Source organism: Equus asinus, chromosome 7 (genome assembly GCF_041296235.1).
Source record: "Equus asinus isolate D_3611 breed Donkey chromosome 7, EquAss-T2T_v2, whole genome shotgun sequence".
Lineage (NCBI taxonomy): Eukaryota > Metazoa > Chordata > Mammalia > Perissodactyla > Equidae > Equus > Equus asinus.
The window spans coordinates 92,658,029-92,680,888 of NC_091796.1; the positions used below are offsets into that span (position 1 = coordinate 92,658,029).

At 38.8% G+C, this 22,860-nt stretch overlaps 1 protein-coding gene across 2 annotated transcripts in view; it reads left to right on the forward strand.

The window, feature by feature from the left end:
- FLRT2 (fibronectin leucine rich transmembrane protein 2) overlaps positions 1-13,675 on the forward strand; it is a 94,553-nt gene extending 80,878 nt beyond the window's left edge. For both annotated transcript variants that reach the window (XM_014846713.3, XM_014846712.3), the window contains exon 2: positions 6,828-13,675. In XM_014846713.3, coding sequence (XP_014702199.3) covers positions 7,201-9,183 — 1,983 coding nt within the window. In that variant the 5' untranslated portion in view covers positions 6,828-7,200 and the 3' untranslated portion in view covers positions 9,184-13,675. The remainder of the gene's footprint in view (positions 1-6,827) is intronic.
- Positions 13,676-22,860: the final 9,185 nt, after the last annotated feature.

Here is a 22,860-nt window from a genome sequence, read left to right on the forward strand (position 1 = left end):
CAAAAAAACCAACTCTCTACTATGTTAGGGACAAAAGCTCCCTGGAGCAGGAGGCTTTTTGTTATTGTTGTTTTTTAAAGCTAATAATAGGAATGCCCAGCACATGATTAGTGTATGTTTCCCAGGTGTTAGATAACATTCTAAGTGATTTATAGCCCTTCAATAATCGTGAGAGATTAATACTATCATTTCCTCCATTTTACATATGCGTTCACTGGGGCACAGGGAGGTAAAGTCATGTCCCTAAATGAGCACAGCCAGTCATTGAGAAAGTCATTCAGGCCAACTGTCCCCAGAGCCCAGCTCTTGCTCGTTACACTGTCCCTACCTCTCTTAAATCACAGTTTACTGAGTGCCTGCTTGGCATTCTTACTTACTTTACATGCATTATATCTACTCTTCCCAACAACTTCATAAGCATGACTTAAGATCTCTTGAGATGAAAAAAGAAGTCAGAGAGGTTCAGTCAAGTGCTCATTGTCATGCTAGGAATGAGTGGCTGAGCTGAGGTCAAAACTATCTGACTCCAAACTCTTTGCTCTTTCCATACCGGCACGCCACCACTCCACCTCTCACATGTTGGTTTGATGCAGAAGAGAGAAGGATCGCTTGTCTCCCTGCCCTGAAAGTAATTCCTGATAGTGAGTGTCTGGGGAGTCAAACCCTAAAGTGGTGATCGTCAGACCCGCCTCGGGAAAGTTGACAAAGTGTACAGGCCCCAGCCTTCTTTGAAGACCTGTCAATCCAGAATCTGCAGGGGTGGGACCCAGAAGCCTTCATTTTTCATCACCGTCCCCGAGTGTTTTTGATGACCCTTGGGGCTGGAGAATCACTGGATCAGATGATGGGAAAAATCTCTCCCAAAGAGTCGAGTCTAGGAAATTGACTATTTTCTATGCCTGAAACATGACGTGGTCAGTATCAGTTTGAGCAAATGAATGAATGTGTGAATGAGTGAACTACTTCCCTTTGAAATGTATTGAAAAGTATCTAGATATCAACTCTAGGGGCGGTCCATCCTTTATGGATTATATACATTTTTCTTTCCTTTAATCCTATTGGTGTTGTCTCAATAAAATTCTCTATTGGTACCTAGTCACAAATGCATTTATTAAACACTCTGAAGGCCCAGTCTTGCGGTCCTGATGATACAGATTTTAATGGACCCAAGGGATGGTCACTGGAAGTTCTCCTAGTGTGTTGAGAGCAGTGTGTGACAGTGATGAATGTGTCCTCAAAGTTTATGCATTTGAGGTTGTAACATTGGTTGCTGTTCTGAACTTACTCCTATTATTTGAACCAACTGCATTGGAAACCACGTGAGAACAACTTTTCAAGTGTGTTAGAGAATTTTATACTTGCCAGGAGAATAGCTTTTTTTTTCTTAGTCCAATTTTAATGTTTTCAGTTCTAGACTGACTGGAGCCAGGAAATTGTCAACTGTTTAAATAAAGTGTTTCCTTTCGTTCCATCCCTCCTTCCCTCCTTCTCTCCCTCTTCCCTTCTTTCTCTCTCTTTGTTTTAGCAAAGAAAAATATTTGTCTAATGAAAAACTTCAAGAGTCTTGGTTGAGGTTCAGTGAATGAGATGGAAAAATGGTTTCAAATTAGAGGGCGGCTATTGTTAGATATTTCCCCAATTCCTCTGCTAATCCCCACATCTTGGCCGGCTAACTATAGAACTCTCTTGATTGTTGTATGAACAGTATTTATAACCTATCTTCAGGAATGTGGAAATGTGCGCAAGATCTATAAATTGCTTTAGTGTTTCCAGATTGTAACAAAGACATTTGTAGTGTAGTTAGGCCTATGGATTCTGCACCTGTGTATGTCTGATTTTAAGCACAAACTGCCAAACTCCAGAAGCTCTAAGACCCATGTACCTTGGGAAACTTCTAGGAGAATCTTGCTTCAAGTTGGCTTTCTCATTTGTATCACTTCATGCACTGTGCTGTCTTGTCACAATCCAGCCAATGCCGAAACCATTAAGATTTTATTAGGTTTGTCCTAGTGTCATTATATTAGGCAATCGGCAGGGCTTATTGACAATTCCTATTTTCTGTACCATGATTTTTATAGTCTGAGTTTATTAAGCGCTCCTGGAATACAGGCTCCTGGAATTAATTTAAAGAAAAAACTTTTTAGGCAGCACCAGGAGAGAAACAGTTTGCAGAAAGCTTTTACATGATTTATGTGCTTTGAGTCCCAGTTGCTATGAAAAGAGTTAAATTAAAGTGAAGTAGCCAGGGCTAACTGCTGCTGTCACTGTCATCTGTAACAGACTGGCAGGGCCAGGTTCTTACTGTCTCCAAAAAGCATTTCCTGCATGTTGATTTACACCCAGGCTTTGGAAACTGTTTTCTACCTTAAATGAAAATTTCTGTTTTTACCTAGCACCTTCCATTAAGCCATTCCTCATAATCTCTCGTTTCCTGGAGGGGAAACTTATTCAGTGCAGTATTCAAACAAATAGGAAAGAAAAACTATGTTCTCAATATTTGAAATTCATCTTGTAAAGCAAAATGTTTTATTCTCAACATTTAGAGACTTATAAATCAAGTGGCTAATGAATTCAAAACTTGAATTTGTTTATTATTTGGTGGAAACAGGACTACCTCAGTGAGAAGCAGATAAAGAGTTGGAGGGATGTGCTGTGCAGCCAAAGTTTTGTTCCTTCTTTCATCTGGGCTGGGTTTCATGTCTTGATCACATCACAACCAGCTTGGATCTGTGTGCAGATCCAAAGAGTCTCAAATCACTTCCCTGGCTTTCACCTTTTCATCCTTCAGATTGTCGCATAGATAATCTTTCTCTGCAGCATTTTCCTGATACTCCATGGACTAGGTTAGAACTCTTTACACACTACTGTAATTCCCTGATGCCCTAAGGTTAGAGCTCTTTACAAGTACCCAGTTCCGTCATTCTCTGCTTATTCATTCTCCCCTTCACTAAACTTTAAGCCTCATGAAACCAAAACCACACCAGCTCTGCCTAAGACTGTATCCTCATTCTAGTGCCCAAGAAATATTGATTGAATAAATAAATGAAAAATACATTGCATTTGCACGCTTTGTCGGTGTCCATGCTCAAGAAGCATTTTTAGGTTCTGTTTCCTGGAAATATATCTTCAATTTCCTCTATAAAATCAGAAGAATAATGCTAACCTTCTAAGGTACTTGTAAGATGGTGTAGGTTCTCAGCTGACAGGGGTTCTCAACTGGGGAGGATTTTGCCACCCCCCGGGACATATATATGGCAATGTCTGATGACATTTTTGGACGCTCATGGCAGCCTCACAATAAAAGAATTATTTGGCCCAAAATGTCAGTAGTGTTGAGTTTGAGAAATCCTGGGGTAGGTGAAAGTGCATAGAATTTGGCAGGTCAAAGGTGATTTTATTTTGTTCTGCATATTGGAGTTCACCTCTTTGGATATCATTAATCATAACAAATACACAGAGAATAACAGTTTATATTCATTACGATCTCACCACGTATCAGGCACCAAATGAGCTTTTCACAAATATTATGCTATTTAATCCCTTCAACAGTGCTGGGCGTTAGAAGCTATTATCCTCATTTGTCAGGTGAGGAGACTAAGACTTAAAAGGTTAAGTAATTTGTCCAAAGTCTTGCAGCTACTAAGTGTCAGAGTTGCGATGAGAACTCAGGGCCTCTGCTTTTGACCATTATATTACACTACTTTATAAATACCGTCTCCAGCTGAAGGTCTAAAAGCATTTCTGCCTTCAGTATTCCATAGGACTTCCAGCTGAAAATATAGAGGAAATTTTAGCCTACCTAAATTTGAAAAAATCATTATTGCCTTGGTGTTTGTAATTTTACACTTGCACTAATTTGAACAAAGATCCAGTATATTGGCTGACATCATATGGAGGCTGTTGTTGATCCAAGGATTAGAACAAATCTGCTATGCACTGTTATTTTGTGGAATTCCCAAGAAGCTCAAAGAAAGCCCTGAAAGTTTGTTTTCATTCAAAATTGACCTTGTCATAGGGGATCAACACATGGTGATCTAGATGGGACTTTTCTCCTGTGAAGGTGGATAAACGGTGACAGTTTGGCCCACGTAATCTTACTAGGAGTTTTCTTCAGGACCACATCCTCCCCTTACATGATTATAAAAGAACTACTCATAAGTAAAATACACCTGCAAGAGAGCAAGGCCTGGGGCACAGAGCTGGTTGGTGGGACTTTCTCCTCTTCCTTCAGAGGACATAGGTCATGCAAGTGAAAAATTTCCCATGTGAATACACCATGATGGTCCCCAGGTCTGTCCCTGAGTACTTTACCTCCCAATGATTACTGCCTTGATGAGGCTTTTAGCTGGTAAACTTTCCAAGTAAACTCTGTCATCCTCAAGTATTGGTTTGTTGTTTTTCAGGCCCTGAAAACTTGGCTTCTCAACACAGTTAAGCATCTATTCTTTTTACATAGACACGTACTTAGAGACCCTGAAACAGCTGTTTTTCTCCCTTAAAAATTCTGTTCATTGTGTGCTACTATCACACTTGGAAGATTCTTGTGGAATACACAAAAATATATTAGATTCTATTCTTTTAGCATCACTTTCCTACCTCTTTTGAAGAGTAAATGCTAATGGCACCAAACAATTTTTTGTTCTTAAATAAAAGATGCTGTCTAAAAGTGGGCTCCTCTGATTACAAATAACTCTTTTAGCTCCTACTTGACATTAGTGGTTGTCATTCAGACAAATATTTTGCAAGAGTCCTTTGAGGCCAAGTGACTTATATAGTCATTGCACTGCTCCCCCATAAGATGTTATTTACATATAAGAGGTAATTTGAGGGCCCAGCCCGATGGTGTAGTGGTTACATTTGCATGCTCCACTTCAGCCACCCGGGGTTTGCGGGTTCCCATCCTGGGCACAGACCTACACACAGCTCATCAAGCCACGCTGTGATGGCATCCCGCATACAAAATAAAGGAACATTGGCACAGATGTTAGCTCAGAGACAATCTTCCTCACCAAAAAAAGATCTAATTTGAGACTATCTCCTGATGATGAAAGTGTTTAGTATGCCTTATGCCTTTACACTTCTCAAAAGAGTCAATTGAAATGCTTGTGGGTTTATTTTGCATTTAATAAATTAAAACATTTGAGTGATCAAATAAGATAATACTGTGTGTAGGGCAATGCTTCTCAGACTTTAATGTGCCTACCCTAAGCTCTTACTCACATGCAGATTCTGTGTTTCTAACAACTTCCCAGGTCAAGGTCAAGCTGCTGGACCAAGGATCACACTTAAGAAGCAAGTTATTAGGGAGCACTGAGATGGTTTGAAAATGTGAAACCTGAGCTAAGGGTGGCATCAAGCTGATGGCATTAAACTCATTTTTCTTATACTACCCTTAGTTCTATTACAAATTATTCTTTAAGCTTGTAGGGAGATTTTTGCTAAAGGGGATAGCTCCGGTTCAGTGGCAAAACATCTAAGTTTTAACAAATTCAATAATGTTTGATTTTTAACAAAGTATCACATCCATCTGCTTTTGGCTAGAAAGAGACTCCCTGTCTCCCCCATTTTTAAAGGTTTATGAACAACAAAAAATGAATTTTTACCATTTCTGGGTCTTCAAAGGCGTTTTTTTATATGGTTTACAATCTTTTAAATTGTAGAGCAAACTTACAATATTCTTGACACTTAAATAGCACTTACAGTGTTTTTTCTTTTCTAATTATGTTTCTAAAGATAGCTAAAGGAACAAGTTCAAATAGTTCCTCTGTGCTTTTCGATATAAGATGTTTCGATCTCTGAGTATTGGTGAGAATTAAGAGACTCATAGCTAGCTGTGTCCTGTCATGTTAGCTTATTTCGTAGGGAAATCAAATCTGGCACCTTTCAATTAACTTCTTTATCTCTCTAATCTAAAAACAGATGGAACATGTTCTGGAGCAAGAAAGCATGATTACTTTCTGTGGATTGCCTTTATTTCTCCAACTGTGCCTTGTATCGTTTCAAAGTTTGCTGAAAGTCCTCTTTAAAAGCAGGAAAACACTCACAAATGGGAGGAAGGTGGTTTTGCTGCAAAACAATTTATTCCCACCCATGAGCTTGGCCACTCTCAATGGGATCACAGTGGTGTATCTCATCTGTACCTGTCGGTCCCAGAAGAGGGGTAACTGGACATGTGTCATGGACTGGAGTTTGATCATTCTGCTTGGTAACTTGAGTGTAAGCCGTTTTGGAGGAAGACAAAGATGAGAGGAGGGAAGAAGTGGGGAAGCAGGAAGAAGTGCTGTCTCTGCTTTCACTCATGCTTCTGTGCGTTAGGTTTATACTGCGTCGTCAAAGTGTCAGATCAAAAGGATGCCTCTTTTTAAATGACTTTGTCAGTCCTCGTTTTGCACTTGTTTATTTATAACTATAAAGAGTTTCACATTTTCCCTTAAATTTTATTAGTTGCTCAGTCACTCATTTCATCTTGAAACAAGACAATGACCAGTTGGATTTGTAGGTCATCATTATTTAATTCAGCGGATTCAGCAGCGTGCCTATTGTGCAAATAGATATTTAAGGGAAGATACGGATTGAGATGGAAAATTCACAATGTGACCATTGATAGCGAGAGGTAACAGTATGATTTTTTTGAAGATAATTGAATCACTCATCTCTTGAATACTTTTCAACTAAATTATTGTTACTTAGAATATCATTGAATGCCAACACACTGACTCTGGTCGTTTATCCCCAATCACATTATTCTTGAAAGGTATACAGTCAGATCAATACATCTTCCATTAATATCTTTAACTGACTCTTCTCTCTCTACTTTCCTACAACAGATTGCAGATTGAGCTTAATCAAGAAGTTCGTAGGCTGATCAACACTCAGCTGACCTGCAACAGAAGAAAGGAGGTCTGCCTTCCCAGTTGGGCCCCTGTTGACCGCTGATAACTTGGCATCACTCATTGCCCGTGTGAAAATTCTCCCTATTGAAATTTTTTCGCACATGGAGGACAACAGCAAAGAGGGCAACACAGGCTGATAAGACCAGAGACCGCAGGAAGATTCTTTTACCGTGGGCCTTTGAGCCTTTTCTTCTAGTTGGAGTTCTGGACTTGACAGAACCCCATCCAGTCATTTTGGTTTTACTATCTGTTTTTTTTTTCTTTTTCTTTTCCTCATCACTTTGTATTTTATTTCTGTACTTCAGAAATGGGCCTACAGACTACACAGTGGCCCAGCCATGGGGCTTTTTTCCTGAAATCTTGGCTTCTCATTTCCCTGGGGCTCTACTCACAAGTGTCAAAAATCCTGGCGTGCCCTAGCGTGTGCCGCTGCGACAGGAACTTTGTCTACTGTAATGAGCGAAGCTTGACCTCAGTGCCTCTTGGGATCCCGGAGGGCGTAACCGTACTCTACCTCCACAACAACCAAATTAATAATGCTGGATTTCCTGCAGAACTGCACAACGTACAGTCGGTGCACACCGTCTACCTTTACGGCAACCAACTGGATGAATTCCCCATGAATCTTCCCAAGAATGTCAGAGTCCTCCATTTGCAGGAAAACAATATTCAGACCATATCACGGGCAGCTCTTGCCCAGCTCTTGAAGCTCGAAGAGCTACACCTGGATGACAATTCTATATCCACAGTGGGGGTGGAAGATGGGGCCTTCCGGGAGGCTGTTAGTCTGAAATTGTTGTTTCTGTCCAAGAATCACCTGAGCAGTGTGCCTGTTGGGCTTCCTGTGGACTTGCAAGAGCTGAGAGTGGATGAGAATCGAATTGCTGTCATATCAGACATGGCCTTTCAGAACCTCACGAGCTTGGAGCGTCTGATCGTGGATGGGAACCTACTGACCAACAAGGGCATTGCTGAGGGCACCTTCAGCCATCTCACCAAGCTCAAGGAATTTTCAATCGTACGGAATTCACTCTCCCACCCACCTCCTGATCTCCCAGGTACACATCTGATCAGGCTCTATCTGCAGGACAACCAGATAAACCACATCCCTTTGACAGCCTTCTCAAATCTCCGCAAGCTGGAGCGACTGGATATATCCAACAACCAACTGCGCATGTTGACTCAAGGGGTCTTTGATAACCTCTCCAACCTGAAGCAGCTCACTGCTCGGAATAACCCTTGGTTTTGTGACTGCAGTATTAAGTGGGTCACAGAATGGCTCAAATATATCCCTTCCTCTCTCAATGTGCGGGGTTTCATGTGCCAAGGTCCTGAACAAGTCCGGGGGATGGCTGTTAGGGAGTTGAATATGAATCTCTTGGCGTGTCCCACCACGACCCCTGGCCTGCCTCTCTTCACCCCAGCCCCAAGTACAGTTTCTCCCACAACTCAGCCTCCCACACTCTCTGTCCCAACCCCCAGCAGAAGCTATACGCCTCTAACTCCTACTACATCGAAACTTCCCACAATTCCCGACTGGGATGGCAGAGAAAGAGTGACCCCACCTATTTCTGAACGGATCCAACTCTCTATCCATTTTGTGAATGACACTTCCATTCAAGTCAGCTGGCTCTCTCTCTTTACTGTGATGGCCTACAAACTCACGTGGGTGAAAATGGGCCACAGTCTAGTAGGGGGCATTGTTCAGGAACGCATAGTCAGTGGTGAGAAGCAACATTTGAGCCTGGTTAACTTAGAGCCCAGATCCACCTATCGGATTTGTTTAGTGCCACTGGATGCTTTTAACTACCGAGCTGTGGAAGACACCATCTGTTCCGAGGCCACCACGCATGCCTCCTATGTGAACAATGGCAGTAACACTGCTTCCAGCCACGAGCAGACGACGTCCCACAGCATGGGCTCCCCTTTTCTGCTGGCTGGCCTGATTGGGGGCGCAGTGATATTTGTGCTGGTGGTCTTACTCAGCGTCTTTTGCTGGCACATGCACAAAAAGGGGCGCTACACCTCGCAGAAGTGGAAATACAACCGAGGCCGGCGGAAAGATGACTATTGCGAGGCAGGCACCAAGAAGGACAATTCCATCCTGGAGATGACGGAAACCAGCTTTCAGATCGTCTCCTTAAATAACGATCAGCTCCTTAAAGGAGATTTCAGACTGCAGCCCATTTACACCCCAAATGGGGGCATTAGTTACACAGACTGCCATATCCCCAACAACATGCGATACTGCAACAGCAGTGTGCCAGACCTGGAGCACTGCCATACGTGACAGCCAGAGGCCCAGCGTTATAAAGGCGGACAGTAAAACTCTTGAGAACACACACGTGTGTGCACATAAAGACACGCAAATTACATTTGATAAATGTTACACGGATGCATTTGTGCATTTGAATACTCTGTAATTTATACGGTGTACTATATAATGGGATTTAAAAAAAAGTGCTATCTTTTCTATTTCAAGTTAATTACAAACAGTTTTGTAACTCTTTGCTTTTTAAATCTTAAAAAAAAAATAGTTGCTGAAGTACTGTACAGGGTTGTACAATGAGAACCCAACGCCAAGGGAAAAGAATGAGTGATTCTTCCTCATGATGCTCATTAACCACTTCGCTGTTGAAGCTGTCAGAATAAATTCCTTTCTTAGAGTGGGTGGTCAGATGAAAGGGCAGGTTAAAATGGACTTATCAGGGGAGGATAAAGAATATGGGTAAAACAAGAAAGGACCCAGATATCTTCATGCTATTTCTGTACTTTCTAGTCTGGAAGAAGAGTTAAAAATTCCAAAGTATAAGAAAGGAGGTAGTTACCATGGTTTGACCCAAAAGAAGAAATGTAGAAAGCATCACGAGGAAGTGAGTTCCCATGAGCCAAGTTAACCCAACCTGGCAGAATGGATAAAATGAGATGACATTTGAAAAGACCTCGCAACTCCAGGGTTGGCTTTCTGACTGGGAACTTAAAAATCACTCCTCGTGCCTCCCAAACCCTATGTGATAAGAGAGTTAGAGACCTGAATCTTATTTCAGTCATCTTCAGGGGCAGCTATGATGTCCCAGCAAGGAAACTCCCTTTAAAAGTGTTACTATTCAAATTATATGTCGGGTTGAATCACATTCAACAGAGATATATTCTAGAATACTTTTTTTAGAAGAGGCTAATAAAATAACAGGAAGAATTATATTGAATGGAATTATTTTTGATAATGAGAATTATTTGCGTAGATTCACTGCAGCTATGTCAACATGATATTTAGACCAACAGGGGATCAATATTTGGAATATACTAAACTGGTTACTTAAAAATTATTGATACCATTTAGACAAAAGCAAGTGATCCGTGGTTCTGCTATACTGCATCAATGGACTTTGTTAGTATCATGTTGAAATAGCTTGAATTAATACCTTTATCCCCTCGCAAATTCTTGTCTTCCAATCACCTCACATATATTTTCATAATTAGCTGTTTATGCTATGTTTGTTTTATGCCCCTCTGCTCAAAATTTGAAGGAAAATTATGGATGCCAGTCTTGGTTGCACAAAATATCCATAAACATTTAACACTTTAAAATGCACACTAATTTTCACTGCTAATAATTCTGTAAGGACACATCAAAGCTGGCCAAAATATATTGTTTGTTTGTTTATTTTAAAGCAATACTGAGTTTCCACCTTGGGCTGACTTTGATCCTGTTCCATTTTTGAAATTTCATTTATTCCTTTTCAATCTTGGATGTTCCTCTTCTTTGGGAATCGTGGAGGGATCATCAATCTTATAATAACAGGATAACAGATGAAAAATGGACAAGTCATAGAATGAAGTGTTGTTCCCCTAATCTTGGCAGAGCAGGGCATAGAGCAGAGGGCACAGAGAAGAGAGGGATATCCGGGCTTAGTTCTAGATGTTTTTGGAGCACTGTCCATCCTCAGAGAGTGTGTATAATTTACCCCTTTCTATCCCTTAGATGTAGAAGGGCTATCGATCACATACATTATTTAAAATATACACTCTTGGAAGGTTCATCTTAAAATCAAATTTAGGCATTTCACTCTATGCACATTTGCTTTACCACTGGCCACTATTTTCTGGACCCATGAAGTTAATGTCACAATCATTTTTGCTTTCTATTTCTCTCACTTTTAACAAAATAGAACTGTGATGTGTCTTCTTTGTAAAAGTTTAGGTATAAAATGCTATGCAAGTTTTTCTTTATAGTAAGAGCTTTATTTTCTTTAATAATATACCCCAACTTATATGTTTTAATCTCCCTTGTCCCTCAGAATAAGCAAAATTACAGAATAACTGAAGCTATAATCTTGTAGACACAAGAGTCAAAACTGTGCAGTCAGTCAAGCTGAAATTAACTACGAATTAATTTTAATTAATTCTAAAGCGACTTTGGTTTCCATGTTAGTCTCTTAGCTAGCAAGTTTTGCCTGTTGCTTTTTTAAAGCTGGATCCACACAGTGAAGGGACAAGACAGTCTGTGAAGGTGATCAGTATAGCAGTAAAATTCAGGACAAGGACATGGGGTTTTGTGTATTTAACTGGATAATTCCCTTCCACTCTCCTCTTCCCCTTGGCTGTGTAGATAAAACTGTGTGTTCAAATGATGGTACTTTGACTTTTGAGAGTTTCTTTTCCTTTTAGCCACAAAATAATCTTTCTCATTTATTTGTATGTATGTATAACCCAACGAGGGATATTTGGCTGCTGAAACTTCTTTGTTTTGGGCCAAGAAGACCAAGGTTGGAGAGATTTCGACAATGTCTTATGGGATTCATGGAATTATTTGGGGCTTAAGTGGTACAACAGACATCTAGTCATGTGAAATGGTTAGAATGATCTGAAATGGTTCCTTTGCTAGAATGTGTTCCTGAAGAGAGAGAATCTAGTTATAGGCTTTATTTTGATCTTGTGCACAACATGACAAAGACTGCTAAAATTAAGATCAATCTCCCGTTTGTAATAGTGCCCTTGGAGCTCTCGCTTACACCAGGATAGAAAGCACATCATGGAATTTGTAATGTCTTATGTGTCTTAGAAAAACTGCTGGACACCCCTCAGTGGTGGATTGCTTTGATTGGCATTTTCAGTCACAGGAATGTGTTTTGTCCATATATCTGCTCTGTGTTTGGGCCTTTCTTGCTGTTATTACTACATATTTTGAGGAGATTAATCAAGAGTCAAAGGTGAAGGTACAGGCCACATCCATGAACAAAGCCAATCTCAGTGGTTTATAAAGAACTGGATGCCATCTGACCAAATGAGATGATTTCAGATAGTATATGACCACTTTGAGAGCTAGATGACTCTCACTGTGCAGGGGGAATTTCAAAAGAAAAAGGCACAGCCCTGATCACAGTGATATCATTGACCGTCATTCATACCCAGGATTGTCATTAATACCTACTTGTTTGGGGAGAATTGTTTGATCATGGGAGAGACCGTGAGCTTCCCTCAAAGCTGACCCATGCCATGGGACAACCACAGGCGAGACAAAAAGTATGTTCCCTGCCTATTTTCCTTGTGTCACAAGTGGAAAACACACTACCCTGTGAGAAATAATGCAATTTCTAATTTTCTGAATGTTTGTTGAAAATACAATTGGATATTTTCCCTGAGGTTAAAAAAAAGCGTAATGTGACCAGTCTTGTAAAAAGTATTAATGAAGTAGCTAATATGACTGCCCAATTTCCTGCTAGTGCAGATCACAGTGGTCTTCGTTGTTTCACAGGAGTCAGAACTTCCCTCCCAGCTGAGGAGGACAAGCTCTTCATGTTGTGTGCAGAGCATCATTCCAGACACAAGGCAACGTTGTTGCAGTCCACAGGGAGCAGATGCTGAACTTGATCAGCAAACCTCAGCCACAGAGCCCACTGCGGCTTTTGACAGTGAAGTAGTTACTTTCCATTAACTTCTTTGTTTATAGCATTTTTCTCTAACCTATAACAAGGAGACATTAAATTTTACTTTACACCACGAGAGTAATGGTTTTGCTCATGACTTACCTTGCCAGCTTCATGAGAAAGAAAAATAGAAAAAAGTGCCCAAAAGAGAAAGAGACATAGACACAAAACAAACAAAAACCCCCTCCTAGTTTTAGTCTTGTCAAACCTTCAGTGATACTCTGTTTTTTTAAGTCAAAATACTAATGTAGGAAGCTGTAGTTTACAATCTGCTCTGACTTCTTCAGCAGGGTCGACAGACGACTGCTGGCAATGGGGGATGCCTGTCACTGTTTGTGGGGAGAAAGTTTTGTACATGTATGATATCGTTGTTAGAACAGATCAGATTCTTTTGCTATAGTTTTTGTTTTTTCTTTTTCTAGCAGCACATCCAGCAGAAGAGCACAAAGCAAGGCCATTGCAACAGACATTTTTAAACTACTATAAAACACACACGTGCGTGCACACACACAGAACACACACAAACACACACACTGGGGCATTTGTAAAGGGATTCATGGGATGTAAGATTTATAGGCAAGTGAAGGCGTCGCCACTGTGTGTCCCTCATAGGACCAGTCTTTACTCACTGAAAGTTAATCCTGATGATTTGTTATTGTTTGAACCATGTGTTGACTTGCTTCTGGTTTATGTTTAGTGTGTTCTCGCTGACAAGGGACTACAAGGGGCTGGAAGATTTTGCATCACACATCCTCTGAGACCTACCATGTCGCACACTTTGTTAACGCCAAACTTCACTCTACACTATACAGTACCTTGTTGATATATTCAGTAAAGGCTTATTTTAAAAGAAAACCACATTGTGTTTATCTGAGTAAGTTCATTGGGATACAGTTCATTGTGTTGTTAACGGCAAAGAGAAATGAAGAATGCTTCCTGTGGATGCAGGAGGATGGCAGGAATGAAGAAGGTAATAGAATTTTTCATCTTCTCCTACCTTGAAGACAACTTCTGTTTTTTAAGGCGTTTGGCCCTTTTAGTGTGAGGAATTTATATAAAATCCTCATGTTCTTTTCTGTTTCCTGACTAAATCGTGTGTTGCTATGAGTATCTTTTAAATATACACACATACATTGAGCATATTATTTTATATCTGTGAAATCTATGTTGTTTAGGATATAGTAAATACCAATGTAGTTATCCAATCAGAATAGTCTTTTTCCCTATTTCGTAGTATACACTATTGGTTTTAAATGTCAATTCTCATGGTATTTTTCTACTTCATAATTGTTCATAGCTCATCCACCCACACTTTCAGTGAGCACTGATGAAAACATATCCATTGAGATGTTTAAGTTTGACTGGATTAATCTCATGATTTTCCAAAACTCCTTTCTCTAACCCCTCTTGGCCATTTCACTAATAATGTGTTTGACAGAGATGGAATCAGGAAATAAAATCATGACACTTCACTTAACAATATTAATTATTTGCAGGATCTCTGTTGGAAAATTAACTATAGAAGGCAGTGGTAACAGGCTATTCATATTACATTTGGGAGGTTTTCTGTAAAATAATGTCCGCATATTCTTGGCTACTTTTGCCAAGAGTTACAAACTTTATTCTATAGAGACCAGAACCTTAGTCAAGGAATACCATTCATTCAAAATTTATTAAACTCCTTCTGCTCTGTTTCAGGCACTGGTCTGAGTTCAGAGGTTTCATAGAAGAATAAAACACAGTCTTAGCCAAATCAAGCATGTCTTCTACTCCACTATGTTCCTAAAGAAAGGTGTTTGTTCATCCAATGTATTTACTCCTCATCTACTTTCTACAGAGTACTCTGTTAGGTTCCACTGGGGATTCAGAGAAAGCTATGACTTCACTGCTAAGGAGCTCACAGATGGTGGAATAAACTCATTTTCTAACACATTCCAGTGTCTCAGAGCCCATGTAGTAACTGTACATTGTTTCAAACTCAACAGAATATCTAAGGTAATAAAAGAGACATACATACTTGGTCAATTTGATGATGCATCTATCATATATTTTAGATCATCTTGGTGTTTAATAGGTGGAACAAAATGATAGTGCATTGATAAAATCAGAGCTCTATGTGAATTAAATTTTCAAGTTTATACCAAGTACTTGAAAATTTAGAAATTGTATTTGGTAATTATATGTGCAATCTCTTAAATTTCCATTGAACACCAGGATAGAAATCAATCCAAAATAATAATAATGGTGTCTGACTCCATGGACTCTTTAACTGTTTTCTTCCCTCTTAGTAAATTGACTAGCCTTAAGATTGACTAGCCTTCAGGACAAATTCTTAGCCAATGTTTAAGATTTTTGATGATGGAGATATCATAACTTCACTCAGTGGATGCATTTATCCATTAGTGTTTGTGACAAATCAAGGGAATATTTTTAAAAACCTCAAAATGTCTGTGTTTTATAAATCTGTTGGTCATCCCTTCCTATTTTTAATAGAAATCCTGTTTTTGTGATTATTTGATGGTTGCACATTTAATTGATTTGAAAGCTTCAGATGGAATCAGATATGTCTACACCCACAGGGTGAGCTGAGAAAACTATTAGAAGGACTTGAGTCAGGTTATTTTTAGTAATGAATTTGTTTCATACTTGAGAGGTTGAGAGTATTTTTTAGATCTGCTGAAGCTGCTCAAATGTCAGAATGTATTATGGCATTAACAAACTGGCGTCTGGATTTATGCTTTTCTTTATAGCACAAATAATATGTGCTTTAGAGGATATTATTCAACCTTTACTTTTATTAGTTATACAGAAAGTTAGGGATAAAGAATTTTTAATGTTATACTCCAAACCAGATACCATTGTAGCACATACACCAACTAAGGATCACATTTGCCCATTTTCTTGCTGTGAAGTCTAAACTAGATGAAAATTTCAATATGTCCTTAGGGGGATTCTTGTCATTTCGATGACATAATAAATCTCCATATTGGGTCGATCTTTTCCTAATCAAATATAAAACTGTGCTGGCTCAGAGAGTCTGCTAAACTTTCTGGTTTGGGTAGTATGGGCTTAGTATAGTTTTGTTTTCACTCAGTAGATATTTCCTGAGGCCTCATAGGTTTTGGTGGTAAGACTTTTCCAGGAGAGTTAACTTTGCGTCACCAAAAGTCTTTCCTAGAAGTTGCTGGTATTCAACACATGGCCTAGGCTATTCCTGCCTCTTTGCCTTCTTTGAGTGCTGGCACTCCTACGTTTAAACAATCAGCCGACAATTCTAGTTTCAGCACCTACCTGCTCTCTCAAACGTTTCTTCTCTCAGTTTCCTAACTCCGACATGGCTAAGATCCTTCCTCTAGCCTATTTCATGTCACCCTTTCCTACACACGGCAGGACAAAGGATAATCTATTAAGAATGCTTGTTTGTGACACTGTCTTGCTTTCAAACTATTCCATTACCATTACTGTGAGAGAGAATTCCAACGCCTTGTGTGACGTCTGTGTCGTCCCACATATGTTGCTCCCTGACATTCCTTAGCAGTGTTTCCTCCTCATTTATGACGTGCTCTTGACTAGATAGAGAGTTACGGTGAGCCAAGAGCTTTCCATCTCTCTCCAAGAGATCGCAAGCGCCTTCACACTGCTATAGTTTTGCTCCAGGTCTTTCATCCTATGACATTCACTTTCTCCTTTGTCTGGTGATGTGTTCCTCTTTCAAGATACAATTCAAATGCCTGCCTCTCGGAAAACTTCTTGAATCACACCTGCCAATTATCTGATCTCTCTGTGCAGTTAATATAACCTTAAAATACGTTTATTTACAGCACCTCTATACTGTAATTTTTCATGGGTCTGTGTGGACCTCATCCAGTGCTGAGCACAGTGTCCAGCCCCTGGTAGGTGCCCAGCAAATGCTTTTGGAGAAAGTGTGAAGGGAGCACGTGAAACTCTGTAGTCATGTCCGACTCCCTGTGGGGTCAGCTCTCCACGCACACCAGCAGCTCCGATGACAGCTACCCTGTCAATCTCCTAGAGCTGCACGACTTTTTTAAAAGCCTCAGATAGAGCTGTAGAATTCTGAATTATGCAGAATAAGCCTTGTTCAAATGCCACAAAATGCATTTTGTAAGAAGCAACAGAACGTACATATTTTCTTAAAAGTCTCTTGGTTACCCATTACTATATTTTTGACGGAAATGTTGTTTTTGTGATGATATCGTGGCCACACCTTTATCTGATTTGAAAGCTCTAGATGGAATCAGGATGTGTCTTCACCCACAGTGAAGGCTGAGAGAACTATTAAAATGATTTGAAGAACATCCTTTTTATACTTTACAGATAACCTTAAAACTCTGAGCCAGCTTACAGAAAGGCATATAAAGAGATATCTTAGAGAATTGCTCTGCAACAAAATGTCACCATCATAAAATGTATACGAAGTATGGGTAGATGCAAAGTCAAAGTAAGACATTTTGCCAGTTTGCTGGTCAAAATGAATTCTTCGTATGTAAAAAGCAGAGGTAGATTTTTTTTTTCATCTCCATTAGCAATATCAAAAGGTTGGTCAGGGGCTGGCCCAATGGTGTAGTGGTTAAGTTGGGTGTGCTCCGCTTCGGCAGACCAGGTTCACAGGTTTGGATACCAGGCATGGTCCTACACAACTAGTCAGCCATGTTGTGGCAGCGACGCACATATAAAATGGAGGAAGACTGGCACAGATGTTAGCTCAGGGCTAATCTTCTTCAAGCGAAAAAAAAAGGAAGATTGGCAACAGATGTTAACTCAGGGCTAATCTTCCTCAGCAAAAAAAACAAAAAACAAAAAAAAGGATAGTCATTATTCACTGTGTCATATCCTATATCAAAAATATGGCATATGTCATTTAAAGGTTCATGTTGTAGTATCTTGGTTATTACCATGAGAATAAATAATCTCTCCTAGAAATGATACTCATAATGAAGGCAGTGGAGAGTGGTGGTTATTAAGAACTCAGACTTGAAATGGGTTGACTTATTTTGCCATTAACCTGTCAATTGGCCTTGTTTAATAACTTACACTTTATGGTCATCTGTTTCTTTTACCTTAAATGGAGACAGTGAAGACTAATACATATGATGGTCAGAACTTAAGGTATATGTTACAGTTAACATAGTATCTGGGTCTGACTAAATACCATCAAGAACCTAGTATTTTTCAGGCAATCGCAATTCACAAGCACAAGGTGACATATCGCCAAACTTATGTGATGAAACCAACCTTTGGGAGTGTTAAGATCAGAATTATATGTAGGGATCATCTATTCAAGATAATTAGCATCCAAAATTCCACATAACTGTGTACAACCATATTAACACATGTCTGACAGGGAGTTTTCCATTTTCCTTATTCTTCTGGAAAAGTTGAGAAAGTGAGGTCCCATAAGGCAACACAAAACAATACCAGGTCCTCTGTCTCATGGTGTAGTTTTGCTCAAGGTCTTTCATCCTACAACATTCACTTTCTCCTTTGTCCGGTGACATGTTCCTCCTTCAAGATACAATTCAAATGCCCACCTTTCGGAAAACTTCTTGAATCACACCTGCCAATTATCTGATCTCTCAGTGGATTATATGACCCACTGAATAGCACTGTTGAATGGAAAAAGAATAGGTTTCTTTGTAATGTAACATATGTAGCATATTTCCTCTCTAACCTGCAGAGCGTATGCAGGTGTGGTTACTGCTGAAAATTAATTCAGGAAATGTATCAAAGTGGTGAGTATCAAAAAGAATGTTCAGAAGAAATTGAAACATTTAAAAAAATCAAGATAATAACCTCCTGTTTCAAAAATCTATAATGTTAAATGACATAGTTTTATTTAATTCTACTACACCACCAACTATGGTGTCCACATCCACACTTGATTGGCAGTTAGTGGGGATGGTAACAACCAAATGGAGGAGTGCTTTAAGGGGTCTGCAATGCAGATGTGATAGTCTACATGCTGTCACGTAGTTACTTTCTGCAATCAATACCATTCTTAATTTTGTAATCCAGTTGTAATTAAGAGGCATGCATCCTCTTCAGCTGGGTTGTCTTGGTTTTTCCTTCTGTACACTTTCTTTTGATGGTAGTTAAAATAGTCTCAAAGCAGCTCACTCACTGGGGTCTACATTAGAATGGTTTTCCATTTTATCTCATATTTTCTTGCTCAATAAATGCAGAAGATCAGACATTTGGATGCTATGGGAAAAAATACTTTCTCTTCTAGTCCTTGGCTGCAGAGTTTAATTGGTTTCAGGGCAATTATTTGGCAGGTATAAATCAATACTGGCATTCTCATGATCTATAACCAATTTCTTTTCTGTTTGGGTCAGTGTCTATTTTGATAGATTGGTGCCCAGCTCTTTCTATTGTTAAATATTTTACATATTGGCCCTTGTTAGATGGACTACAATACACTCCACTAGTGTATCTGAAGTAAGGGGGACCCAGTTGTTTTGTAATGGAGGCCAATCACGTCTGATAGAGAACAGCGGTTTCTATACAGCCTATTGGCTGGGGAGCTAAATTATTGAAACATGACAAATCTCTTTAATTCTGAGTTCAAAGCTGTCTAGAGCTAGATTCATCCTTGCCCCAACCCACACTAACCTTGGGCCTTGGGCACGTTTGTGCTTCATCTGTACAAGGGGTAATTACAAAACTTACCTCAGCAACAGTAGTACAGTACAATGTCTGGCACACCCCAAGTGTTCGATGAATGTCAGTTACTTTCTGAAAATATAGGGAGCTAATGTCCAACAAATTGGGATCCATAGCTCGGGTCTCCCTTGGATCTTGTGTGAGACCCTTCATCTCTCTGGCTCGTTTCTTCTTAGTTGAAAGCATAAGAGTTTGGTTGATTTCTTAAGTTCTTTTGGACTTTAAATTTTGTTTCATTTTTGTTGATTTTCCATGAAGTTTATCTTCAGTAGTTGAGCTGATTTATGTCCTATTTTCTTACAAATTCAGAAAGATGTGTATGGGATAGAAAACAAGGGGCATGCTGACACTCACTTTCATTAACTTTATTACAAAGACTGACATGTCTCCCCTTGGTTATAACAGCAAACTCGATATGTTTGTGAAACAATATGCACAGTCATTAAAAGCAGGAGTTGTGGAATACAGAGAACTCCCACTTTGTACCTGTGTGGTATTACTTAATGCTCCTAAGCCTCAGTTTTCTCATGTGTGAAATGGGGTACTAATACTTGTGAGGAGTCTATGAGATAAGTAATGTCAAGTGTTCAGTGCATTGACTGGAGTTCACTCAAACCCATTATGACTGAAGAATTACTAAGGAATAGAAAAATAAGCAAATGGAAGAAAACTCAATCTTATTAATACAATTACCTTTCCCTTAAAAGAGGGAAATTCAAACTACGTTACTAAGTAGATATATTTATAAAGTACTTTATTTCAATAAAAAGTATCAAAGTTAGATTTTCCTACAGTAAAAATTGTATAAAGCAAAATTGTTTCTTAAAATATTAAATGCATTTTGTGTCTTTTCAGGCCTTTTATCTAATAGTTATTAAACTTTAAATATTCAACTGGAAAAGAATTATGAGAAGAATACCCAGGAAAATGATAAATGTGGTTTATTTTTGATGAAATACAACATATTTTAATGTTAACTCTGCCACTTCTTATCTTTGAACCTTGAAAAAGTATACAATTATGGTCTAAAAAAAATAAAGAATGAGTTTCTAGAATAATTAGGAAATACTTCTTTCCAGGACCTTTACTTCATTAATAAAACCACTGCTAACAGTTCACAATGGGATGTTAATTTCAAAGTGTTCAGCCTTAAAGTGGTTGCCTGAGAATCCTGACAATAAACAGTACTTTCGTTTGATTAAATCATACACCTGAATTTAATAATGAAACTTTGTTTTAGTAAAGATGTTTATATAATACAGACTTTCCAATAATTTGTAACAGTCTAATGATTGATATTTTAAATGAATGGCTTTTAATTGTGTCGTTGGAAAGTGGTCCTAGGGACTCAGATTGACGTATCATTATCTATTCACCTCTTTTACAAGCTGTTATTTATGATTTTCATTCATTAGCTCTTTGTTACAAATTTTTAAAAGTCTATTAATTCCATAAAGGGAATTTAATACAATGTAATCAAATTAGTAAAATAATTTTTTTAAAGTTAGTTAAGTACTATGCTACCTCTATAAAGAAACAAAATAGCATTTTAAAAGGAATTTATAAAAGTACATAGTAGAAAATTATTTAATAGTATTTTTTCTCAAAGATTAAAATTTTTCCTGGCAGTTCAAGAACATCCCTAATACTACTTAAATACAAGTAAATCAAAGGTGAAGACGTCTGGGGGAAAAACACATTCTTATTAATCTTAACTACTTTGCCATAGTGAGGGAAATTCAAGCTTTAAGAGACATGGTTTTGAAACAATTTATTTTAATAAAGATAGCCTTCACTAAGTAAATGAGTACCATAAAGTGAGTCTGTTTCAAAAAGCCAGAGTAACTTGAAAAGTAAACAACAAACAAACCAGCAAAAGGAAGAGAGAAAGAAAGACATAAATAAAATGTTTATACAAAATTACCAACATTTTAACAGGCAAAGGAAAATGACAAAAGCAAAATAAAAATTACAAAAAAAATTTTACAGAAGAGTGATCAAAGTGCAGTCAAGTAAATTTTGGTGTGGCATACATTTTTAGGGAAAATAAGCAACATATTTTGTAGACATCTGAATAAACACATTTAAAAATACAAATCATTTGTGATATGGGTACAGGTTAAAATAATCAGATTTAGCTTAGAAAATATAAAAAAAATTTACACCTAGACCAAGAAGTTATCAGAAGCGTTAATAAGTAGTTTAAATGTCAACCTTCCAAGTACTAGTAAGTTGAACTGCTGTTGTTAAAAGTTATTCAGGAATCCCCATGGCATACACAATGATGGAAACAGCATTGGCTTTGGAATTCAAATACTGGCTCATTCACTTACCAGGTGTGTTCTGTAGCCAAATAGCTCGTCTCTTTAATATTGGGTTTCTTATCTTTAAAGTGGTATAATAAAAATGCCTACCATAGTGTTGCTGTGAGAATTCATTTAAAGTTACCACCACAGTTCCTAGTACACAGCAGTCACTTCGCTGTGTTAACTCCATCCAATTTCGTCTTGTCATTTCCCATCTCTTTCCTTTCCTTTTCTATCACTCCTAGTAGAACCACGTGTTTTCCTGTACTCCTGTAATGAGTACAAACATCTCACAGTCTGCTTTTCCAGAAGGCTTTCCGATCCAGAGAGATGTTATCTCATGTGAGCAGGAGTGACGTAGCTTTGAGCATGCATCCACCAATCCTGCCATACTTTGGGTACACTCATCTGTTGTACGACTTAAATTAAGATTTAAGACACAGTAGTTTTCTTTTGAGCTTCTGTGGATGCCTCTGCAAGAGCTAGTGGAGCACACACTTCCGCAGATTTTTCATGATGTAATCTCCCAACAGTAATAACAATAGAGTTAACTAAATGTACCCATATAATTATGTCATTTAAAAGGAGCTTAAACTCTCTGTTGTCCTTACTCTTTGCTCTATCATTCTCCACTATGCTTAGAATTCCCACCAGTATCCTCATTTCTTTGATTCCAGGCATTGTTATCGAAACGTACATTACCCAGATTTTTCAAGAAGTGAGGTGTTTAGTAGCCATTATGCTGTAAGCTGGAAATATGTATCTTACCCAGATATAACAATTACCCATAGAGGATGGAACAAATGACAATTGAGTATGGATAGAGAAAGAAGAAATGGAAGAGTTTGGAGCACAGGTAACTAGGAGGGCTAGCCCCCAGGAGGGATGCCTAATTTGATGGTAGCATCAAGGAGAGCAAGCTTTGCTTGTGTGGTTGGCATTCCAGAAAGTGCTCTAATGCCGTTGGCAGAAAGCTTGAGGCTGAAGAGAGAACATTCACCAAGGTTCTATCCTCTTCCCCAGGTCACCCTTCCTTGATGACTGGTAGGCATG